The sequence below is a fragment of the Entelurus aequoreus genome, linkage group LG24 (assembly GCF_033978785.1).
Source record: "Entelurus aequoreus isolate RoL-2023_Sb linkage group LG24, RoL_Eaeq_v1.1, whole genome shotgun sequence".
Lineage (NCBI taxonomy): Eukaryota > Metazoa > Chordata > Actinopteri > Syngnathiformes > Syngnathidae > Entelurus > Entelurus aequoreus.
Genome location: NC_084754.1, coordinates 16,347,947 through 16,374,495, shown reverse-complemented (window position 1 = coordinate 16,374,495; position 26,549 = coordinate 16,347,947). Strand labels below are relative to the sequence as shown.

Genomic DNA, 26,549 nt, shown 5'->3' with positions numbered 1-26,549 from the left:
TCTTCCTTGTACTTTGTAAACACTTTGAGTTTGAACTATTTCTTAAACTTGATCATATTTTTACATTGTTTAATTTCTTTGCTTAATCCATTCCATAATTGAATTCCACATATGGATCTACTAAAAGTTTTAAGTGTTGTACATGCGTATATATGTTAAATTAGGTTTTTCTCTAAAAAAACAACAACACACTATTTTACATGATTTGTGTTTCTTATGCTTCACTGATAGTGTTACGGTCGGGTCGCATGTTAATGCACGGATCGTTTCCCCAAGATGCAGATGAAACTCCGGAGGCAGTGTGCAGGTAGGACAATGATTTATGTTCCATAAATCAGACAGGAAAACAAACAAAAATAGAACAAGTGTGCCGATAGCACGGGAAGCTATGGAAAAGCTAACGGGAAAGCTTAGCATAGAAACAAGATGTAGGAATCACCAATCGTAACTTGTTGCGTAAAGCAAACAAAACAGCCACACAAAGTGTGGCGAAAGGCAGGAATAAATAGCTCTCTGATTACTGTCCGGGAGCAGGTGAGGGTCCCGAACACTAATCAGAGGCAGGTGAAAATAATCAGCACCCATGGCAACCAAGAAAACGCAAACCCAGGGGCGCTGAAACAGAACTAAGAGTCTTTAAACTAAAAAAAAAAATGAACCGGGCAACGGATCATCACAGATAGTGTTTTAGTCTTAGTGTTTTATCTGTTTTAATGGCTAAGGTTTTATTGTTTTAAATATTAGTTTGTACTGTCGAGACTTTTAAAATTCATTGAAAAGTGAAAAGCGCACAAAACACATTTTATTATTGTTTATTATTTCTGCCATGCGTTGTGGCATCATACTCTGTTCAGCAGTCCTTGAACAAACCGTAGAAACACTTGCCCTTTTGTATTACTCTAAGTATAGAACGATCACTCTGAATATCTTAGTTGGTAAGACAGCAATGTGTTCACATAAGTTTATAAGAAAGAGAGATATTAGTGTCTCTTGTTTTCATTTTAGCATGTAAGCTGGTGAATCCATGAGTTTATTAAAGTGCGGATATTAATAACAGTTTTTCATTAATTTTAAAATAAAACAGTAATACTAACTGTCAGAAGATTTGTTTTATATCACTAATACAGTTTATCGTTACATCCCTAATTAAGGCCATTTCAAAAGTATTAAAACATATCAACTTGTGTGTGATTTGAATGAAATGTTCTGTGTATGCAGGGTCAGAAGCCACGGAATCTAATTATTGTAATTTCATTCATATCAGATCCATTTATACTGTTTATATGAAAGTTATTAAACCCAATTTATTATGTTCATACACTAGCTCGGTCGTCTCTATCTTATCAGATTAAGTTCTGTACAATCTTAATATATAAATCGAATAGATATGAGGTTAGGTTTTGTCAGGTTACAGCCAAAAAACATAAAAACACCAGATGCTGGTGAGACTAGCAGGGTGACAAATGTTTCAGTTTTGTAAAAACAGCTTTTTGACATACTGTAGATCATTTTTCACAAGGGAATTCAAAATCAAATATTTGCGTCTGGGATGTCATTACTTCCTCAACAAAGATGGAGCTGTTCATCTTTAACTGCTCTTTGCTCTGAACACGCTGCATACCTTTCAATATGTCACTCTTTGCTGCCCCTGGGTGTTTATTACTGCTGTCACCCAAGCCATTTTGATTCCATTGTGTGACACATCTAACACAAGCTATTAGTGGAGCATACCAGAGGAACTTAACAGAGCAGGCAAACAAGGGATAGGGGCTCTGTCCCTCTGACCCACATAACAGTACATTAAACACACTGAATCATTCCTAACACTGTTTCTCTCCCTTTCTCACTTCACCTGTGCTTGGTTTCCAACCTATATGACACCTTTGGCACTGACATTTTCAAAAATAGACCGACCACACTGGAATACTCTCACATTTACTTTTGAATCTCTGATGCTGTGAGCTGCCAACCTGAGAGAAACATACAGGATGTGTGTGTACATAAGTATTTAAATACACATGTATGTATGTAAGTTATCTGCACATATCCTCCTGAAAAACAGTGTCCTATGCAGTGGATTGGTCTATTTCTTTTGTCACAGGTATACATTTTAGAAAAAAAATACCTCGCTTAATTTGGGGGTGTGGGAAAAAATAGATTTGAATTCGAATCGCGATTCTCACGTTGTGCGATTCAGAATCGATTCTCTTTTTTTTTTAATCGTTTTTTTTTTTATTGATTTTTTGTAAAAAAAAAAAATTTTTTTTTTTTTTTTTTTTTTTAAATTAATCAATCCAACAAAACAATACACAGCCATACCATAACAATGCAATCCAATTCCAAAACCAAACCCGACCCAGCAACACTCAGAACTGCAATAAACAGAGCAATTGAGAGGAGACACAAACACGACACAGAACAAACCAAAAGTAGTGAAACAAAAATGAATATTATAAACAACAGTATCAATATTAGTTACAATTTCAACATAGCAGTGACTAAAAATCCCTCATTGACATTATCATTAGACATTTATAAAAAAAAATAAAAATAAAAGAACAATAGTGTCACAGTGGCTTACACTTGCATCGCATCTCATAAGCTTGACAACACACTGTGTCTAATATTTTCACAAAGATAAAATAAGTCATATTTTTGGTTCATTTAATAGTTAAAACAAATTTACATTATTGCAATCAGTTGATAAAACATTGTCCTTTACAATTATAAAAGCTTTTTACAAAAATCTACTACTCTGCTTGCATGTCAGCAGACTGGGGTAGATCCTGCTGAAATCCTATGTATTGAATGAATAGAGAATCGTTTTGAATTGGGAAAAAAATCGTTTTTGAATCGAGAATCGTGTTGAATTGAAAAAAAATCGATTTTGAATCGTGACCCCAACAATCGATATTTAATCGAATCGTGGGACACCCAAAAATTCACAGCCCTACCGCTTATGCAAAACACGAATGTCCTCTATAAATGCTCTCGGGAGAATAGGCAGAAGTAAGAAGACAGACTTTGATTGGGCAGCAAGACACACAGGGTTGAGAAACCAAACATTTACACATGTATATTAAGAAAGGACTCATAGTGTTCAGATGATCATCCATCTGGAGCCTATCTCAGCTGCACATGGGCGGTAGGCGGGGTACACCCTGGACAAGTCGCCACCTCATCACAGGGCCAACACGGATAGATAGACAACATTCACACTCACATTCACACACTAGGGCCAATTTAGTGTTGCCAATCAACCTATCCCCAGGTGCATGTCTTTGGAGGTGGGAGGAAGCCGGAGTACCCGGAGAGAACCCACGCAGTCACGGGGAGAACACGCAAACTCCACACAGAAAGATCCCGAACGCAGGATTGAACCCCGGACCTTCGTATTGTGAGGCAGATGCACTAACCACTGTGCCACCGTGCTGCCCAAAACTAAAAAATTATGTCTGTGTATGTTTTACCCCTGAAAATGAGTGCGGCCGTCATTTCCAATAATATCAATTATTTTTTGAGTAATTGGTCTATAACTAAGGTCCGTCGTGGTGAAGAAGGAGCTGAGCCGGAAGGCAAAGCTCTCAATTTACCGGTCGATCTACATTCCCATCCTCACCTATGGTCATGAGCTTTGGGTTTTGACCGAAAGGACAAGATCACGGGTACAAGCGGCCGAAATGAGTTTCCTCCGCCGGGTGGCGGGGCTCTCCCTTAGAGATAGGGTGAGAAGCTCTGTCATCTGGGAGGAGCTCAAAGTAAAGCCGCTGCTCCTCCACATCGAGAGGAGCCAGATGAGGTGGTTCGGGCATCTGGTCAGGATGCAATCTGAACGCCTTCCTATGGAGGTGTTTCGGGCACGTCCGACCGGTAGGAGGCCACGGGGAAGACCCAGGACACGTTGGGAAGACTATGTCTCCCGGCTGGCCTGGGAACGCCTCGGGATCCCCCGGGAGGAGCTGGAAGAAGTGGCTGGGGAGAGGGAAGTCTGGGCTTCCCTGTTTAGGCTGCTGCCCCCGCGACCCGACCTCGGATAAGCGGAAGAAGATGGATGGATGGATGGTATATAACTAAATAGTAACCCCCTTTTTATCACCAAACTCGATATGCCGCACCTTCTTGCTGTGATGTCAGAATTGGAGCCCTTTTCCCTGCACAGACAGTGTGGATAAAGGCATGTAAAACTAGAGGTGGAAAAAATTATCGATTGTCCGATATATCACGATTACATCGTGGACGATTCATGAATTGATGGACAAATGTCCAAACATCGATTACTAAGGTATGTAATACAGATGGTTCTAAAATGCGGCATTAATGCCAATTAAACCAGGTTTGGTTCTAAACTCTGGGAGAACCATTACCTAACATTCTTTTAACATTACGAGTTAGCTGGGTTAGCTGGGTTAGCGCGGACAAACACGGAGGAGGGAGGAGGAGAAGATGGGATATGCTAGACGCCGTGCTAAGCTGGCTTGGATGTGCAACAAAAAACAAATAAATGGTTTGGCGAAGTTGGTAGAGTGGCCGTGCCAGCAATCGGACGGTTGCTGGTTACTGGGGTTCAATCCCCACCTTCTACCATCCTAGTCACGTCCGTTGTGTCCTTGGGCAAGACACTTCACCCTTGCTCCTGATGGCTGCTGGTTAGCGCCTTGCATGGCAGCTCCCGCCATCAGTGTGTGAATGTGTGTGTGAATGGGTGAATGTGGAAATAGTGTCAAAGCGCTTTGAGTACCTTGAAGGTAGAAAAGCGCTATACAAGTATAACCCATTTATCATTTATCATTTATTTACTTTTCAACATAAGGCTAACAGGAACCTTGTTACAGCAGAAAGTAACCAGATAAGATAAGGAAATTAGCAAGTAGATTAAAAAGTCAGGAGGAACAAAAATATCCACACGTCCGTCAGCCATAGATATGAATGAGCAGATAGACAACACATGCGAGTTTATGGCGACTGGGACCAAAGTGTCTGAAAATTCGGTGGTTTTAGAGGGCAAATAAATTAGATGGAGGATCCCTGCTCGACAAGTAGAGCCTTTTATTTATTTTATCACTTAGCAGGCAGTAAGTATCTTGTCTACCATAAAATATATCTATGCTGTGCATGTTACGTCAAAAAAACGGACATGACGCAATACTGCGTTGTATAAAGTAATAAAGTACTGCGGTACGAGTTAATCAAAAACGGTAATATACAACTTCGGAGTAATACCGGTACTTTTTTTTTTTACGGATATAACAGCGCTCTGTCGTCACGTCGTGACATTGTTGGTAAAACTAACAGAGGCGCATATTAGGCAACGCACACACACGGAGTACTTATAAGCAGAAACATGCTAAAAGACAGAAGAAGGAGATTTTGATTTGATTTTTATTAAGGATCCCCATTAGCTGGTTGCCTCAACAACCCACTAGTCTTCCTGGGGTCCACAATTCAATACAATTACAAGTAAAAGCATATAATTATAACTACACAATACAGAAAAAAATAAAAGCATCAATAAAAAACAAGCAAACAATTTACAGTCACAGAATAATAATTACCATATAAATATAACTACACAATATAAAACCAAACAAATCATCAACGAGCAAACTAATTTAAAAACTCAGATAAAATATTACTCTCTTTTTAAAAACCTGTTTACTTTCAATGCTGGTGAGAATTCGAGGCAGGTTATTCCAGAGCGATAAAGATCTATAAATAAAAGATTTCCGCAAAGCATTCTTCCTGGGACGAGGGAGTACAAAATGCCCCTCAGTGGATGCTCTGGTATTGTGATTATGTATAGTGCTACTCTGAACTATTTGGGCCGTGAGAAAAGCAGGAGTTTTACTACCGGTTATGGAGAATGGACGCATTTTGGCTTAAAAACTTAAATTAAAGGTGAAGCTTTAAACACTGAAGGGCTGCTTGGCAAGCAGCTAGCGGAAAACATCCATCCACAGTTTGCAGTGTTTAAACAATAAAGATTTTTATTTTGTGGCCCACTTTATTTTGAAAAGTATTGAAAAGTATCTAAAATTATCAAAATACATGTTTACATATCAATAATATGATTAATAATTAAATGTAATACATTGAGAATATAATAATAATAAACAGAATATTAAAAATATACAATATAATAATAATATGCAAAATAACTTTGTAGATGTTTAAATAATTGTTTAATTTTTAACGATTTTAAAATCAAATCATAGCCCGTGAATCGTAACTGTAATCAAATTATGAGGTGCCTCAAAATTCTCACCTTTATATAAAAATATTATTTTCACAACTTCATTGAATGCTTGTTTTGCCCTGGTCCATGATTACTTTAAAACTGATATGGTTAACATTATGAGCAAAGAATAAAATATAAATAAAATTGTCATTTCCGGATAGCTCTTCCATCTCCTCTTCCAAACACACCATAGCCTCTGTTTTCTCATGCTCTTTCAGCATTTCCTCAAGCATCTTGAAGAAAACATCAGTAGAAGAGGGCTTGAAATTTAAAATCAGCGACAAACCTTCTTTTGATTTGGTTTTTGAGTGCCAGTTCTGCTCTTCTTTCTCAGTTTGACAGGTTCTGACTCAGTCTTTCTCCCTTTTGGGGGTGCCTGATTTTCAAAATTACAAATCATCCCCCCCAAAAAAAATCCATCCAAACTCTGAGTAAAACCAGTCAGGTACAAAACTTTACCTTACTAGCCTATATACAGTAAATCAACCATTTATAAATACACATTAGTAGGCTAAATGAACCTCTTCAACGTATCTGAGTAAAACCCGTCTTCTTCGAAGTTAGAACCATTAAAAATATTGCCGCTCCTGTCATAATTATATGACACAGCCATTTTGGGGTGAATTGACGAAGTGACACATGTAAAATGCTTAAATAGAATTTCGTTCTGGCGCATTTTTCTTCCTCAGCAGAGTTCCTAACTTCTTACAGCAGAAGCACTCACCACTGACCCATATTGAGCGCCGCTATTTACTTGGCCATGAATAGGGCAAGTCCAGAGTGGTATAAGGTAGAGATGTCGATAAATGCTTTAAAATGTAATATCAGAAATTATCGGTATCGGTTTCACAAAGTAAAATGTATGACTTTTTAAAACGCCGCTGTACAGAGTGGTACACGGACGTAGGGAGAAGTAAAGAGCACCAATAAACCTTAAAGGCACTGCCTTTGCGTGCCGGCCCAATCACATAATATCCAAGGCTTTTCACACACACAAGTGAATGCAAGACATACTTGGTCAACAGCCATACAGGTCACGCTGAGGGTGCCCGTATAAACAACTTTAACACTGTTACAAATATGCGCCACATTGTGAACCCACACCAAACAAGAATGACAAACACATTTCGGGATAACATCCGCACCGTAACACAACATAAACACAAGAGAACAAATACCCAGAACCCCTTGCAGCACTAACTATTCCGGGACGCTACAATATACACCCCCCGCTAATCCCTAACCCCGCCCACCTCAACCTCCTCATGCTCTCTCAGGGAGAGCATGTCCCAAATTCCAAGCTGCTGTTTTGAGGCATGTTAAAAAAAAAAAAAGCGCTTTGTGACTTCAATAATAAATATGGCAGTACCATGTTGGCATTTTTTTTCCATAACTTGAGTTGATTTGTTTTGGAAAACCTTGTTACATTGTTTAATGCATCCAGCGGGGCATCACAACAAAATTAGGTATAATAATGTGTTAATTCCACGACTGTATATATCGGTATCGGTTGATATCGGAATCGGTAATTAAGAGTTGGACAATATCGGAATATCGGATATCGGCAAAAAAGCCATTATCGGACATCTCTAGTATAAGGTATATTTCCCTTGAAAACCCTGTCATCTTTCCTTCATGACCCTTCTCTCTTCATGCACATTTCATTCATTCTTGGTTCAAATCAATTTTGAAGATGAATGCCGTATATAAAATAAAACATTAAATATTTCTGGGCTGCTCATAAGCCACACGGTGACAAAACAATGTGGGTTAAAGATTTGGGATTCATTTTAAACCGTGGGTTAGTGCTCCGTGGATATGGCCTTGTGTAAAGACAATCTTACAATCTTATCCATTGTGTCATCATTGATAAAAACATGTTTAAACACACACTTTAATCAAACTGTTTACAAAGTTGATTCTTTATGGAGTGGGCAAAACACTTGAACTTAGCTCTATGCATTGTTACGCATTGGGAAAGAGTGTCAGCATCAGTGGCATATTTGCATAATTGCTTTGCAAAAAGTGAGGAAAAAACCTTAAAAATAAAACAAATATGTCTGAAACCATATATGAACTTTATTCTTTTCTGTCAGATGTGGCAGGGGCCCACAGAAGAAACAGTGTTCCCTCGCCACTTCCCGATTCACTTACTACAGTCTCTTTGCATCGCATATTTAAAAATTATAACTCAGTGTTTTTAAAGGCCTACTGAAAGCCACTACTACCGACCACGCAGTCTGATAGTTTATATATCAATGATGAAATCTTAACATTGCAACACATGCCAATACGGCCGGGTTAACTTATAAAGTGCAATTTTAAATTTCCCGCAAAACTTCTGGTTGAAAACGTCTATGTATGATGACGTATGCGCGTGACGTCAATGGTTGAAACGGAAGTATTCGGACACCATTGTATCCAATACAAAAAGCTCTGTTTTCATTGCAAAATTCCACAGTATTCTGGACATCTGTGTTGGTGAATCTTTTGCAATTTGTTTAATGAACAATGAAGACTGCAAAGAAGAAAGCTGAAGGTGGGATCGGTGTATTAGCGACTGGCTGCAGCAACACAACCAGGAGGACTTTGACTTGGATAGCAGACACGCTATTCGACGCTAGCCGACGCTAGCCACCGACCGCATCGATGATCGGGTGAAGTCCTTCGTCGCTCCGTCGATCGCTGGAACGCAGGTGGGAAAGGGTGTTGATGAGCAGATGAGGGCTGGCTGGCGTAGGTGGATAGCTAATGTTTTTAGCATAGCTCTGTGAGGTCCCGTAGCTAAGTTAGCTTCAATGGCGTCGTTAGCAACAGCATTGTTAAGCTTCGCCAGGCTGGAAAGCATTAACTATGTCCATGGTTTAATAGTATTGTTGATTTTCTGTCTATCCTTCCAGTCAGGGGTTTATTTCTTTTGTTTCTATCTGCAGTTAAGCACTATGCTATCACGTTAGCTCCGTAGTTAAAGTGCTTCTGAATGTCCATTTCGCGTTCTCGACTCTCATTTTCAAGAGGATATAGTATCCGAGGTGGTTTAAAATACAAATCCGTGATCCACAATAGAAAAAGGAGAAAGTGTGGAATTTAATGAGCCCTTGTACCTAAGTTACGGTCAGAGCGAAAAAAGATGCGTCCTGCACTGCACTCTAGTCCTTCACTCTCACGTTCCTCATCCACGAATCTTTCATCCTGGCTAAAATTAAAGGGGTAATCGTCGCTTTCTCGGTCCGAATCGCTCTCGCTGCTGGTGTAAACAATGGGGAAATGTGAGGAGCCTTTCAACCTGTGACGTCACGCTACTTCCGGTACAGGCAAGGCTTTTTTTATCAGCGACCAAAAGTTGCAAACTTTATCGTTGATGTTCTCTACTAAATCCTTTCAGCAAAAATATGGCAATACCGCCAAATGATCAAGTATGACACATAGAATGGATCTGCTATCCCCGTTTAAATAAAAAAAAATTCATTTCAGTAGGCCTTTTGTTGTCAGCTCAGCTCCGTGTAGCTGTGCTTAGCTCTGTGTGTTTTCTCTGCCTGTGTTTGTGATAAACATTTGGATTTATTTGAAGGCTTCTGGCACAGAACCCAAGACTCAGAGGAAAAAAGTGAACCTTCTCATCACTATGCTAAAAGAAGCTATCTTAGCTACTAGCTACTCCCCGCTGTTACGAGATCAATGAATGATCCTACATAATGGAGGAAAATAATAAAAAGACGACAACAACAGGTGTCTCAAAAAGACTGTGCCAACAAACAAAGCTTTCTTCCTCACTTGGACGCGGCCAACGTGACATCGCCATCCACCTGCATCATCGTCATCATCACCATCATGCAATTCTAAATGAGCAATTACTGTATCTCTATGGGGTTTTGAGTTGACACGGCCACACTGCTGCTAAACAGAACTAAAACTATTACAGAGGACATGTTGACTCAGCACTGAAGAGAAGTTTGGCAGAGACAAAGTACAATTGTATCCATGAGGCAATTAATTAAGTCCATCAAAGTACAACAAGCAAAGCCCTGCAGAGCGAGTGATCGATCACCATGATCATGTGAACCCCCTAGTGTTCGTGGCCCTAATTAAAGGGGCTGTTTGCAACATTTACGCAGATGCCTAGAGGGCGCCAACTTTCCAATGTATTCTACACAGTATATCCCACCCTCTTACGACTTCTCGTACGTAATGACGTAATTACGTGCGTACGTAACACATGCACGGGCATAAGCTTCAGGTGTTGTTAGCTAATAATAGCAATTTAGATAGCTAACGTTAGATGTCATTGAATGTATCTTCTATGATAAAAACAACAAGACTGCAAATTGTTCGTTGCTTCTGTTGGACTGCTTTTGTATACGTGTGCATGCGTATTGACGGGATCGGGTGAGTGACAGCCGTAGACACCAATTATTTTATTCGGGCCGGTAATCATTTTTATTACATAAACTTTGTAAATGTGAAAATTAGACACTTGTCAAACAAATGGGGTCCGTTAAACCATTAATGTTAACATAAGCCAGCCGGTGATGATCTTGTTTTTGCTTTGAAAAATTTAAATGTGAGGAAGTTGCAAACAGCACCTTTAACCCCAAACTGTCCCCAAAATGTTTGACTCTGGGGCCGCATTGGGTTAAACATAAAAAATATATATATATATATACTGTATATATGTATGTATATATATATATATATATATATATATATATATATATATATATATATATACATACTGTATATATGTATGTATATATATATATATATATATATATATATATATATATATATATATATATATATATATATATATATATATATATATATATATATAAATTAGGGGTGTGGGAAAAAATCGATTCTAATTCGAATCGCCATTCCCACGTTGTGCGATTCAGAATCGATTCTCATTTTTAAAAAATCGATTTTTATTTTTTTAAATTTTTAATTTATATATTATTATTATTTTAATTTTTTTTATTAATCAATCCAAAAAAACAATACACAGCAATACCATAACAATGCAATCCAATTCCAAAACCAAACCCGACCCAGCAACACTCAGAACTGCAATAAACAGAGCAATTGAGAGGAGACACAAACACGGCACAGAACAACCCTAAAGTAGTGAAACAAAAATGAATATTATCAACAACAGTATCAATATTAGTTACAATTTCAACATAGCAGTGATTAAATATATATATTCCGAGCGCGATGATGTCACGTTATCGATGGGAAAATGCATTTTTAGACAATATGATTTGCCTGAGCGGCTAGGAGACACCGAGAGTAACAAGCGGTAGAAAATGGATTAGAAAGGACAGATTTAAAAATATATATATATATATATATGTATATATATATTTTATTTTTTTTTAACTTGGGATTTACCGCAGGCTGGATTATGGTCGCTGGCGGGCCGCATCCGGCCCGCAGGCCGTAGTTTGGGGACCACTGGTTTAAGCCAAGGGCCGTCCCTGTTTATGTGATGGATCAACTAAAGAAAGCAACGTAGCGGTGAATGTGTGAATGGTGATCCATCTATATGTGTTTCGGTCCATTGGTTACAAGATAGACTCCAGTTTACCAAGATAAGTGATACAGCTTGGAATAAATGGTTGGCTTAACACATACTGAAAACGAAACCTATTTGGTACGAATATAATAGGAGCCAAAATAGCAAAAGAGTATGAGCAAATGCATCCAAAGAGACTTACCGCCGCCTCGTCTTCCCTGCTGTCGCTGGTGTCCTCATTCTTGTGGTGGCTAGCTGAGGAGCGAGTGTCCCTCTTGCGACCGGTGTCTGTTCCCTCCGTCTGTCTTTCTCCATCTAAGGTAAAAACAGACACAGCTCAAAAAGCCAGCAAGCAAAGCCTCACATTATTTTAGCATAATGATGATGCTAACTAAAATAGCGTAATCCTGAATATTCCATTTTTACTACCATCATTTTTTTGATCAATAATCATTTTAGGCTGTCGTTCTCGGACTACGCCTTTGCACCATAAAGCTAAACCAGGTAAAAGTATTGGCAAAAGGTGACAAAGCAGACAAAATATGAGGGAAAAAGGGAGAAACAAAAAATGATAATAGTGGGGAAACTGACATTAAAAATAGTATGTATACTCTGAACTACAGTATATCATCTTAAATTGGATTGTGGTGCACAATTAATACATTTCCTTGGCACGGGGAAAATAACTTGAATTCAAATGAAATAGGATTTCTGTGGCAGAAATCCTATACATGATCAAATCAAAGCCCCACAGAGATATTGAACACTTTAGGAGTCTGCGAAATTGAAGCTAAAAGGGCACAGTGGGCACAAATACGGATGTTTACCTCCAATAGAATCCATATCCTATTCCCTTCTAATCTGTTTTATTTGTATCACACTGTGTTTGATCCTATTTGGCTGACAACTCTTCTGCTGTTCAGATGGGCCTCAATAAAATGTGTCACCTTTATAAAAAGCAAGGGGTTGCAGGCAGCACTATAGGGGATGCATTACACCGAAAGTGGTTCATTGCTCTCACTGCAGAGAATGGAGTGCACACTCATGCATACAGCTAGACACAATAGAAAACAGACCTCCGTGCAGGCAGGCAGGATGACCCGCACGAACACAGACACACACACCAAGGGATGGATTGTGATTAAAAGACAGGGTGGGGAGAGCGGGTGGCTATAAAGCATAATGAGAGCTAATGGTTTTCCAATATGTCCCCTTAACAAAGAGTCTGAGTGGACTGAATTGGATGGAGGAAGTAGTGTGTGTGCATCAAAGAGGAAAGATGGGTGCACACTTAAGAGTGATGTCTTTAGATGTATTAACTCATCCGAACACAAAACAAAATAAACTAAAACGGCACTAAGGAGAGAGCAGGTCGCTGAAAATGTCAAGTAATCTTTATAACTTAAGGGAATTGGATCTTGATCAGCACCAACTGTTTACAGCCAACCTCGGTATCTTGGATGATTTGTTGGTAAAACCAGTGTTTTTCAACCACTGTGCCGCGGCACACTAGTGTACCGTGATATACTGTCTGGTGTGCCGTGGGAGATTATGTCATTTTACCTTTTGGGTTAAAAATATTTTTTGCAAACCAGTAATTATAGTCTGCAAATGATGTGTTGTTGTTGAGTGTCTGTGCTGTCTATAGCTCGGCAGAGTAACCGTGCAATACTCTTCCATATCAGTAGGTGGCAGCCGGTAGCTAATTGCTTTGTAGATGTAGGAAACAGCGGGAGGCAATGTGCAGGTAAAATGGTGTCTAATGCTTAAACCAAAAATAAACAAAAGGTGAGTGCCCCTAAGAAAAGGCATTGAAAGTTCGGGAAGGCTATGCATAACGAAACTAAAACTGAACAGGCTGCAAAGTAAACAAAAACAGAATGCTGGACGACAGCAAAGACTTACTGTGGAGCAAAGACGGCGTCCACAATGTACATCCGAACATGACATGACAATCAACAATGTCCCCACAAAGAAGGATAAAAACAACTGAAATATTCTTGGTTGCTAAAACAAAGTAGATGTGGGAAATATCGCTCAAAGGAAGACATGAAAAAAGAAAAAAAAAAGGAGAAAAAGCCACCAAAATAGGAGCGCAAAACTAGAACTAAAACACTACACACAGGAAAACAGCAAAAAACTCAAAATAAGTCGTGGCGTGATGTGACAGGTCGTGACAGTACACCTACTTTGAGACAAGAGCTATAGTGATGCATGGTTGGTTATGCTTTAAATTCATATCCAACAATTGCGACGACTTTTTTATTTATTTTTTGTCCTGTCCAGCTTCTCAGGCAAATCATATAGTTGATGTAGATGCCCATATCGGCTGTTCAGATTTACTTTACAAAAGAGAAGTGTAGGATACTTCTCTTGTTGCCTCTTTTGTATTTGACTTTATTAAATGTATTTATATTATCATTTGGTGCAGCCGGGCCGGAGCAGGAGGGGATAGAAAGAGAAAAAAAGGAAGACAGAGGGGGACATTGTGGGGACAGGAGGGGGAGAGACAAAAACAACAACAGCAAATACAACAAGAACAACAACAACAATAGATCAACATCAGCAAATACGACATGTACGACAACGAATTTTTACTGTCAACTGAGTTTCGTTTTTTTTAATGATTTCTGCTGGTGGTGTGGCTTCGGATTTTTTCAACGCAATAAATGTGCCTTGGCTCAAAAAAGTTTGAAAAACACTGGGTTTAACAACTCATCGGATGTTCTGACTGTAAAAGATGTACAGTTCAGTGATGAAAATATAACCGACCGCAGAAACAGTGAACATCTTAGGAAAGGATTGAGCTCATTATGTATAATCACTGTTGATAATGAGTTTTTCCTTCCATGCTGGACACCGTCTTCCTTGTCTCCAGCTTTGCAATTTCACTGATTGAAGAAAACAATGATAAAAACTCTGACTGGAATCGGAATCATTTCACTAGTTTCCTGACTAATTGGAATGGCAGGGGAAATTGCGGTGTTCAGATTGCATTCCCTTTCAAACTGCTAGACCATCATTCCCCCTGATTGTGCAATGATGCATTGTGTTCTCACTCTTATCCGCTCTGGACAAAGGCAGCCCAAGCGTTTACAGAAAAGTAATATCAGGAAATGAAAGTGAAAACTCGCTGCCACTGCAAGGTGGCAGCAAGTTTTAAAGAGGGTCTCAGCCACATGCAAGAGCCATGCTGTGGAAGCTGCTCAATTGTAGTCCAACTGGTCACGCTCGGTCTAAGCTTAGCCTCCAGGGTCCCTCAAAGCTCAGGCAGATCAAAGTAAGGCCCTATCTAGCTACTGTATGTCTAACTTCTGTTCTCATTCTTGAACTGTTGTTGAGCCAAAAACAGCGGGACACTTCCAACTTCTAAGCTTTTGATCTGGTTATTCTATCAAACCTATCTTAGCTGTAAAGCTCAAGCCTAATGCGGTGAGCCCATCTGCTGCGAAGGATTCAACAATTCAAGGAGCTTTATTGTCATACAGGCACACGTGAGATACATGAGATGGCAAATTTAGTACCCAAGGTCCCAGATTTTGTACCACAGAAATTATACTATGTACATAATAATTTATATAGAATAAGATTTAAATAGAGTAGGTTATAAATGGCATAGGTTAATAGAAATGTATTATAAATACAATAGAATAATTATTTGCAGGGTATTCAATCAATCGCAACTTGGCTGTTCATTTTGTGTTGATGTTTAAAGGCCTACTGAAATGAATTTTTTTTATTTAAACGGGGATAGCAGATCCATTCTATGTGTCATACTTGATCATTTCGCGATATTGCCATATTTTGCTGAAAGGATTTAGTATAGAACAACGACGATAAAGTTTGCAACTTTTGGTCTCTGATAAAAAAAAGCCTTGCCCCTATCGGAAGTAGCGTGCCGTAGTCAGTTGACAGCCTCCTCATATTTTCCTATTGTTTTCAATGCAGCTAGAGCGATTCGGACCGAGAAAGCGACGATTACCCCGTTTATTTGAGCGATGATGGAAAATTTGTGGATGAGGAATGTTAGAGTGACGGACTAGAATGCAGTGCAAGACATATTTTTTTCCGCTCTGACCGTAACTTAGGTACAAGCTGGCTCATTGGATTCCACACTCTCTCCTTTTTCTATTGTGGATCACGGATTTGTATTTTAAACCACCTCGGATACTATATCCTCTTGAAAATGAGAGTCGAGAACGCGAAATGGACATTCACAGTGACTTTTATCTCCACGACAATACATCGGTGAAGCACTTTAGCTACGAGCTAACGTGATAGCATCGTGCTTAACTGCATATAGAAACAAAAGAAATAAACCCCTGACTGGAAGGATAGATAGAAAATCAACAATACTATTAAACCATGGACAGGTAACTACACGGTTAATGCTTTCCACGCTGGCAAAGGTTAACAATGCTGTTGCTAACGACGCAATTTAAGCTAACTTAGCAACCGGACCTCACAGAGCTATGCTAAAAACATTAGCTCTCCACCAACGCCAGCGAGCCCTCATCTGCTCATCAACACCCGTGCTCACCTGCGTTCCAGTGATCGACGGCGCGACGAAGGACTTCACCCGATCACAGATGCGGTTGGCGGCCCGGAGACGGAGGAAGTTAAGGTGAGTTCGCCAGCTAGCGCGTCTGTGATAGCATCATGCTTAACTGCATATAGAAACTAAATAAATAAATCCCTGACTGGAAGGATATACAGAAGATCAACAATACTATTAAACCATGGACATGTAAATACACGGTTAATGCTTTCCAGCCTGGCGAAGGTTAACAATGCTGTTGCTAACAACGTCATTGAAGCTAACTTAGCTACGGAGCTAACGTGATAGCATCGGGCTCAAATGCAGATAGAAACAAAATACATAAACCCCTGACTGGAAGGATAGACAGATAATCAACAATACTATTAAACCATGGATCTGTAAATACACGGTTAATGCTTTCCAGTTTGGTGAAGCTTAAAAATGCTGTTGCTAACAACGCCATTGAAGCTAACTTAGTAACGGGACCTCACAGAGCTATAATAAAAACATTAGCGCTCCACCTACGCCAGCCAGCCCTCATCTGCTCATCAACACCCGTGCTCACCTGCGTTCCAGCGATCGACGGAAGGATTAAGGACTTCACCACGATCATCCGTGCGGTCGGTGGCTAGCGTCGGCTAGCGCGTCTGCTATCCGAGTCAAAGTCCTCCTGGTTGTGTTGCTGTAGTCCGCCGCTAATACACCGATCCCACCTACAACTTTCTTCTTTGCAGTCTTCATTGTTCATTAAACAAATTGCAAAAGATTCACCAACACAGATGTCCAGAATACTGTGGAATTATGAGATGAAAACAGAGCTATTTTGTATTGTATTCAATGGGGTACCGATACTTCTGTTTCACTGGCTACGTCACGCGCATACGTCATCATCCAAAGACGTTTTCAAACGGAAGTTTAGCGGGAAATTTTAAATTGCACTTTATAAGTTAACCCGGCCGTATTGGCATGTGTTGCAATGTTAAGATTTCATCATTGATATATAAACTATCAGACTGCGTGGTCGGTAGTAGTGGGTTTCAGTAGGTCTTTAAGCTCATAAACTTAAGTTGGTCAGATTTAGTATAAATGCTGGTGTCAAAGCCTCAACAAGATGCATCTTAACAGTTGTTTTTAGACAGTTGACTAGATCTGACCATCTAAGTCCATGAGCATGAACCACAGTAATGAAGCCTGCTGGGATGAGAGGTGAAACATCTTCCAAGACAAAGTGAACATTCTAGTTGCCATCAATTGAATGTCCTGAGAATACAAATACATAGAGGAATGAGAACATCCATAGACAATAGAATATTTAGAAAAAAATAGAACATATTCTGATAAATGATGGTTTTGAATTGTGCATGTTATTGTTTTTATAGACTATTTAGATGTCCTCCAGATATCCTAAAATGATCCATGTTGGGTTACTGATGGTTGGGATACTGCTCACACGGACCTGTGGAGTTGCAAGCAGGTTATTCAGGTTGAAGTATAGATTTTTGATTGAATAGATGGCCATAAATAACAGTACACAGTAGTAGAGGCAGCTAATGCTTGATCAATCAATGTAAGCCTCCTTTTGCTCTTTGTTCATGCACCTTAAAAGTGCAGACGCCTTCTCCACCTGGCATTTTCATTCAAAGGTCTTCCCCGAGGTTCTGTATGCAGGCGGGAAAAGAGATAAGGTGGTGAACTGCACCTATAGTGTGGAGACATCAGTACCAACTCCTGGACTGTGACGGGACTTCCCCAAGCCTCCATGCTGCCTCTAATGAAGTAATGAAAAGCTGACTGGCAGGTTAATAGAAGCCAATTGACTACAAGTTGCGTCAGCTGCAAAAGGCCATGTGAAATACTGATCATAGAGCATCTACAGTACCTTACTATTGTTCTACAGCATTAGCAGTGTTTCTGTTTGTATTAGTACTGTCAAATGATGAATTTCTTTAATCAGATTAATTACATTTTTGAAATCTAAATAATTTTGATGAATCCCAGTAAATTAATTGCTTGCATAATTGACATTTCCTTTACAAAAGACACAAAACGAGTGTTGTCCCAACACCAATATTTTGGTAACGGTAAAACAATTATTTCGATACTTTTCGGTACTTTTCTAAATGAAAATTGGCTTTATTTTAACAAAAAACCATAGGGTACATTAAACATATGTTTCTTATTGCAAGTTTGTCCTTAAATAAAATAGTGAACATACAAGACAACTTGTCTTTTAGTAGTAAGTAAGCAAACAAAGGCTCCTAATTTAGCTGCTGACGTATGCAGTAATATATTGTGTCATTTTCCATTCTATTATTTTGTCAAAATTATTAAGGACAAGTGGTAGAAAATGAATTATTAATCTACTTGTTCAATTACTGTTAATATCTGCTTACTTTCTCTTTTAACATGTTCTATCTACACTTCTGTTTAAATGTAATAATCGCTTATTCTTCTGTTGTTTGATACTTTACATTAGTTTTGAATGATAACACAAATTTGGGTATCAATCCGATACCAAGTTGTTACAGGATCGTAAAGTACCGGTGGCGGACCGGTACTTTTCAGAGGCAGTGTAGTACTGAATATGATTCATTAGTATCGCGGTACTATACTAATACCGGTTTACCATACAACCTTACACAAAACACATTTCTATTGTCGGAATAGAACGCACAACATTTATTTGCTCAAAACTTGGTAACAGTTTTATTTAAACTCTTGTCAGCGAATATTGAAGCAATATTTGCCACCGAGCACACCATTGGTGCCAAAAAGAGCAAACAGGAAGTGGAACACTTTTGTTTGGATTTGGTTTGGATTTAAAAATATAGACACTGACCAAACAACTCCTAATCAACAACACATGCCGCCAACAAGTCGTTACTAGCGAATTGAATATGTTTAACATGTTCTATCACTTGAAGACACGGCATTAGGAACAGTACAAAGACAGTGTTAAAATGCGACAAACGACTAACGTTACTTCAACACCACAAAGTGATGAAAAGGAAAACACCCAACGACTACAACAGAGTTGTTGTCCAAAAGTCTATGACAAGCAGTCCCGCAGAGACCAAGCTATTACAGATGTATTCTCTAAATTCAAATGTGTAGAAAAAAATAAGCTAAATTGACATTCCATTCAAGTGTGCATGTATATAATTCTATGAAGAAAAAAAACTATTATATAAATCATTATCAAGATATATTTTTTGTCCTTATCGCACAACATTACCTGCCAAAGTAATTAGCTTAAAGTTGGTTTTGTTCGTCTGTCGGGGGCTTACCGGATAAGCTCAAATGATGGCAAAGCAAAATGATAATCAAGAATTGAGCTCTGTTGCTAAAGTACTGCACATTTGGGTTAAATTAAATACAATTAAAATAAATAAGTAAAAATAAAATAAATACACTGGGTTAAATTGAACACCATAAAATACTTTAAAGAACAGTTGAATACCAGCTAAATCTATTATCCGGGCAGCACGGTGGTACAGGGGTTAGTGCATGTGCCTCACAATACAAAGGTCCTGAGTTTAATCCCGGGCTCGGGATCTTTCTGTGTGGAGTTTGCATGTTCTAACGTGACTGCATGTGTTCCCTCCGGGTACTCCGGCTTCCTCCCACCTCCAAAGATATGCACCTGGGGATAGGTTGATTGGCAACACTAAATTGGCCCTAGTGTGTGAATGTGAGTGTGAACGTTGTCTGTCTATCTGTGTTGGCCCTGCGATGAGGCGGCGACTTGTCCAGGGTGTACCCCGCCTTCCGCACGAATGCAGCTGAGATAGGCTCCAGCACCCCCCGCGACCCCAAAAGGGACAAGCGGTAGAAAATGGATGAATGGATATATATGATCCTACATTTAATGTGTCATAATAAGCGAAAACATAACTTTGATAATGCATTATCTATTCAAAATCTATTGAAAATGGGCATTGCGGGACTTAAAGTGTGACTGTAATATACAATCTTCTTGTAATATAATATTTTAAACAATTTCCATAAAGTAAATTTACCTCTATGTAGACATGATGACCATAAAATAAATTAGTTAAAGCTTAAAGTTCTCTTTTAGGAATACATATTATAGGTTAACAAGACCGGAAGGACCACAATGACTGTATTGAAGGGGAACTGCACTTTTTTTGGAATTTTGCCACACAATCATTATGAAGGGCAAGACGACAGATATATACTTGTTTAATGCATTTTAACTCATAGATAAAAGTCCTCTTATAACTGAGTCAATGGAAGGTCCTCTAAGCCAGTGGTCCCCAACCACCGGTCCGCGGTCCGGACCGATTGGTACCGGGCCGCACAAGAAATAAAAAAAATTAAAAAAATTGTTTTATTTATTTATTTTTTTAATTAAATCAACATAAAAAAACACAAAATATACATTATATATCAATATAGATCAATACAGTCTGCAGGGATACAGTCCGTAAGCACAAATGATTGTATTTCTTTATGAAAAAATAAATTAAAAAAATACTCCCCCGTGGGACAAATTTTCAAGCGTTGACCGGTCCGCAGCTACAAAAAGGTTGGGGACCACTGCTCTAAGCTGACTTTTGATCGCATTTACTTACTATTAGGAATGCATAAAAAAAGAAAAAGTGTTCTTGTTTTACATAATAAATGTGAATGATAGACACAATTCCAAAAAAAGTGCAGTTCCCCTTTAAGCAAAATGGTCCAATAAGCGCATCAGAATTATCTTTTAAATCAGACAAGAATGTTCGACAACGTCTTACATCTTGGCCCCACCTACTCCAAAAAAAATGTTGGTGATGTTTTCTGCTGACCCAAGATTCGGTTTACTCTCTCAAAGTTAAAATCAATTATTTAAACTTAACTGCAGTTATAGCAGGTTATTTATTTTTAGTTTGTATTTGTCCAAGCTGGTGCGCCTTCCCTTAAGCCTTTTGACGCCTCCCAGGGGGGGGGCCCGCCTTGCACTTTGAAAACAGCTGCTTTAAATAACAAGCGGTTTGATAGCCCTCCAGAATATGTTCCTGTTAATAGTCTCTCTGGTTAACAAGGGGAACTGAGCAACATTTAAAGACATTATCGCAAACAGTGGCAAGGACCAGAACACAAATACAAGAGGGGGAATAACATGAATAATACAAGTGTTCCATAACACAAGCAATGTTAAGACAGTGAAGATATATTTTGATATATCCTGGTCCACTTGCATTGGGGACAAGTGGGGTAGTGAAAAACCCGAACCAGCCATCATTATCAACAGATGAGCACATATATGAAGGACGCATCAAGGGTAGTTCAGCCATGGCAAAGGTATGCATGCCATTCCAGGTAAATGTGTCAAACAGCACTTGTTTATTAGAACAAAGAGCAGGTGTACCTAATGTAATGGCCTGTTCATTTCCTTCATTGCTCAACAAAACATATGTTTTATCATTCATAATAAAACATCAATTTTGAGCCTAAAAGGACTCCTGCTTCACTCAAAGGCCAGGTAATCTAAAAATGCATTAACAGGATTCCGTGAGCGATAACAGTAGGCTGTATCGGGGTATCAATATACTTTCCCACAACCCAGGTTCCAGAGAGCACTAGCACTAAAAATACACCCAAAGCCATCATTAGAAGTTCTTGTTTCTTTTTTTCTTTTAATTATCAGTCAGGCCCCTTAAAGGGGAACCACACTTTTTTTTGTTTTAACTTTGTCCATTGTTCACAATACTTATGAGAGTTTTTTTGCATTAAGATTTGTAATAATCAGCTTGTTCTAAGTGGCTGGCAGTGCAGCTAATGGAAACAATCCGTACTGCCTCTCAATCAGTTTAAAAATGCATCCAAAAACACTTAATTTAAGTTCTGTAACCTGTATAACAACCACGCTGTAGAGACATTGGTTTTGTAAGAGTGAACACTGAGGAACTCTTTTTCAAGTGTAGTAACACATCACCTTGCGGCATGCTTCGGCATTACCGGTAAACTCGCTACGGCAATAGGTAAGCTATAGCTTATGTGTCATCACCTAAATGGCTTTTAAGTTTGTTCTGCACAATAAAATATGATAAGACACCAATCTGTACTGACTGAAAAACATGAACAATCATACTACAGTATCTGTAAAGTATTAGCCCACATTTCCTGTTTTGTTTGTACACAGCTCGCTCGACAGTATTGTAGTTGTAGTAACAATAGCAGGATGTGCTGCATGTATCATGAGCAATATTATAGTGACTTACTCGATGGACAGTTGTCTGTTTGGTCTAGCTGGCCAGGTAAGTTTTTTCCCAGTTTATTTTGGGTAAGTGCTATACACCCCAAAATAATGAAAATATTTTTGGTTTTGTTTTAAATAGTCTTGAAATGTATTTGAATTAAGTTGTATTTGTTTTACACTATGTTAATGTCACTGCATTGTATTTTTCATATATACTGTGAAAAAGAAAGAACGCTATGTAGAGTTGCGTGAACAGCATTCAGGTAGGAACCTTTGTCACGGGAGCTGTTGTGTCAGGACTGTATTGAGGGGGAACTTCCGCCCACATTTCAGACACAATCTAGACAAAGAACTGAGTGCTCTGGGTCTGACTAGCTGCTCTTATTCTACCTATATCCATAGAGATACTGTGTTTTTTTGCTTGGGTACCATATTCTGGGACCCGTAACATAAGCACGCCATTTATGTTGGCATAGCTTGGCTCCAAGTTCCACATTTTCTGCGTCAAGTCACGCCGACCTCATTTTCTCGGCTTCCGTCTGCTCCATCGTGTTCTCTTCTACAACCAGCAGTTCATCCTCCGTATGTTCATCTTAAAAAAGAAAAAGTTGTGAATCCTCATTTGTCCAAAAATAGTGGTCTTTGTTGTTTGTTAACAAGTGTGCCACAAATAGAAATCACACAGGTTTGTTGCCAAAAGTCGAAAGTGCGCTGAGGACAGAAGTTCCGCTATTGCTAAAAATGATCAAAATACAGTAAATATTGAACATATTACATATTGTTATGAACGTGTCTGTTACTACATTATATACAGTTGCGATCAAAAGTTTACATACACTTGTAAAGAACATAATGTCATGGCTGTCTTGAGTTTCCAATAATTTCTACTACTCTTATTTTTTTGTGATGTAGTGATTGTAGCACAAACTTGTTAGTCACAAAAAACATTCATGAAGTTTGGTTCTTTTATGAATTTATTATGGGTCTACTGAAAATGTGACCAAATCTGCTGGGTCAAAAGTATACATACAGCAATGTTAATATTTGGTTACATGTCCCTTGGCAAGTTTCACTGCAATAAGGCGCTTTTGGTAGCCATCCACAAGCTTCTGGCAAGCTTCTGCTTGAATTTTTGACCACTCCTCTTGACAAAATTGGTGCAATTCAGCTAAATGTGTTGGTTTTCTGATATGGACTTGTTTCTTCAGCATTGTCCACACGTTTAAGTCAGGACTTTGGGTAAGCCATTCTAAAACCTTAATTCTAGCCATTCCTTTCTACTTTTGCCGTGTGTTTGGGGTCATTGTCCTGTTGGAACACCCAACTGCGCCCAAGACTTAACCTCCGGGCTGAGGATTTTAGGTTGTCCTGAAGAATTTGGAGTAAGGCTGCAGCTAACGATTATTTTTCTATCGATTAATCTATAGATTATTTTTTCGATTAATCGGTTAATCTATAGATTATTTTTTCGATTAATCTATAGATTATTTTTCCTTTTACCGATTATTTTTTTTATTCAAAATGAAGATGAAAAAATAAATGTAGGCCCGTTTTTTCAAAAGGCATGGCTTTTATTTACAAAAAAAAAGAAGTATGGCCACTCAGTCAACATTGACAACAACATGACTAAATATTCTGTAACAATGTAAACATTTAAAACTTTTAACATTTAACAAAATTAAAAGTAGCTTATTTGCTTTTTAATGTGCAAATATAAAAGTCAACATCCAGTGCAAATCTTAATATTCTGCAATAGTATAAGCATTTCAAAAGTAAAAGTATTGCTTATTTTTGTCATGTCTGTGTTCATGTTTTTGTTTGGCCATGTGCTGTTTTGTTTTTTGGACACTTCCTTAGTTCCTGGTTTCACTTCCTGGTTTTGTTTGTCACCATAGCAACCATTAGTTTCACCTGTTCCACGTTTGGACTCACACACACCTGTCTCACGTTTTCACAGTCATGTCATGCACCTGTTCACAGTTAGTCACGCACCTGTTTTCACTTATCATGTCACTATATAGGCTTTTCTGTTTCTGTTGTTCGTCCTGGCGACATCACCCATTCATGCCATGTCCACAGTTCCTTGTCACGTTAGTTCTTGTTTCATCTCTTGTCACGTAAGTTTTGTTTGTTTAATGTTCATAGTTCTCCGCCATTGTGCGCGCCTTTTGTTTTCCTAGTCAAGTTTTTTACCTCCGCTGTGAGCGCCTTTTGTTTGTACCTTTTGTTTGAGTTTATAGTAATAATTAAACTATGTCTTTACCTGCACGCCACGTCCGTTCCAATTCTTTTGCACCACGGGAGAGCAAACCACGCCAAAGACCAAGTCCTGACAGATGTCGCCAGCACGAGAGCTCTCCCGCAAAAAAATGGGACAATTTTGACGAGGTAACGTGGGAGGTCCTGCGCGCCATGGAAGCCGAGACACTCCGCCATTCCCCCATGGAGCGCAGGGATCTCATGTGGGGTCCGACCGGCAAACTGGTGCCGATCAGCTCCCTTTGGTCCGAGGATGGCGCTGCGTCACCGCAGTCCCGGAAGCGCCGCTCCCAACGAAGGACGTCAGGGAGGGCTTCCACAAGCATTGGAAAGGACGCATCGTTCCCGCAAGCTCCTCCCCCTCCGGGCGGAAACGAGCTGCAGCCAGCCCGGCTTCCCCAGGACGACGTCACGCCGCTGCCAGTGGGTGACGTCATGGATTTTTTTCCCCTGAACTCTTTTTCTTGTCAGCCACATCCAACCAAAGACTCTAAATCCATGATTAAATATTACCAAGACATGTTTTTAGAAATCAGATCCTGTCAATCACAGTCACCCAATTTTCATGCCCCGCCCCCCAGGACTCATGCCACGCCCAAGTCAGAAATTTTTTTTTCACCCACAAAAGCCCAGGTGGGGGGGAACGAAAGACCTTTTGGACAATTTAGAGGGGAGGATTCTGCCCTCCTCCTGAACCCCCTCCGCCCACCCCAAAAGACGGTTCCAGACCGCGGGGAGCGCGTCTGGGATCCGCTCCTTGAGGGGGGGGCTAGGGCTGGGAATTGTTCAGGTGGGGTGGGTCAGCATCGTCACGCCAAGCCACAGCCTCCAGCACGACCACCACCACCTGTCTTTCGACCTGCCAAGCCACAGCCACCAGCACGACCACCACCACCTGTCTTTCGACCTGCCAAGCCACAGCCTCCAGCACGACCACCACCACCTGTCTTTCGACCTGCCAAGCCACAGCCACCAGCACGACCCCCACCACCAGTCTTTCGTCACGCCAAGCCACAGCCACCAGCACGACCACCACCACCAGTTTTTCGACCATGCCAAGATCCACCTGCTCCACGCCCAGCTCCACGCCAAGCGCCACCAGTACCTGCTCCACGCCAAGCGCCCCCAGTACCTGCTCCACGCCAAGCGCCACCAGTACCTGCTCCACGCCAAGCGCCACCAGTACCTGCTCCACGCCAAGCGCCACCAATACCTGCTCCACGCCAAGCGCCACCAGTACCTGCTCCACGCCAAGCGCCGCCAGTCGCAGCCCCACGCCGCCAAGTGCCGCCCGTGGCTGCCCCACGCCGCCAAGTGCCGCCCGTGGCTGCCCCACGCCGCCAAGTGCCGCCCGTGGCTGCCCCACGCCAAGACCAAAGCCAAGACCAAGACCCGCCAAGTGACCAAGACCAAGACCCGCCAAGTGACCAAGACCCGCCAAGTGACCAAGACCCGCCAAGTGACCAAGACCAAGACCCGCCAAGTGACCAAGACCAAGACCCGCCAAGTGACCAAGACCAAGACCCGCCAAGTGACCCAAACCAAGACCAAGTCCAAGCACCGCCACACCAAGACCAAGTCCAAGACCAACTACGCCAAGACCAAGACCAACCACGCCAAGTCCAAGACCAAGACCAACCACGCCAAGTCCAAGACCAAGTCCAAGACCAAGACCCAGACCCTCGCCAAGACCAAGACCAAGACCCACGCCAAGACCAAGACCCTCGTCAAGACCCGCCACGCCAAGCTTCGCCGCCTGACGCACCACGCCAAGCTTCGCCGCCTGACGCACCAC

At 40.2% G+C, this 26,549-nt stretch overlaps 1 protein-coding gene across 2 annotated transcripts in view; it reads right to left on the bottom strand.

Annotated features, from left to right (window-relative positions):
* The window catches only part of b4galnt4a (beta-1,4-N-acetyl-galactosaminyl transferase 4a), a 503,111-nt gene that overhangs the window by 231,111 nt on the left and 245,451 nt on the right, over positions 1-26,549 (bottom strand). For both annotated transcript variants that reach the window (XM_062036152.1, XM_062036153.1), the window contains exon 2: positions 11,953-12,065. In XM_062036152.1, coding sequence (XP_061892136.1) covers positions 11,953-12,065 — 113 coding nt within the window. The remainder of the gene's footprint in view (positions 1-11,952; positions 12,066-26,549) is intronic.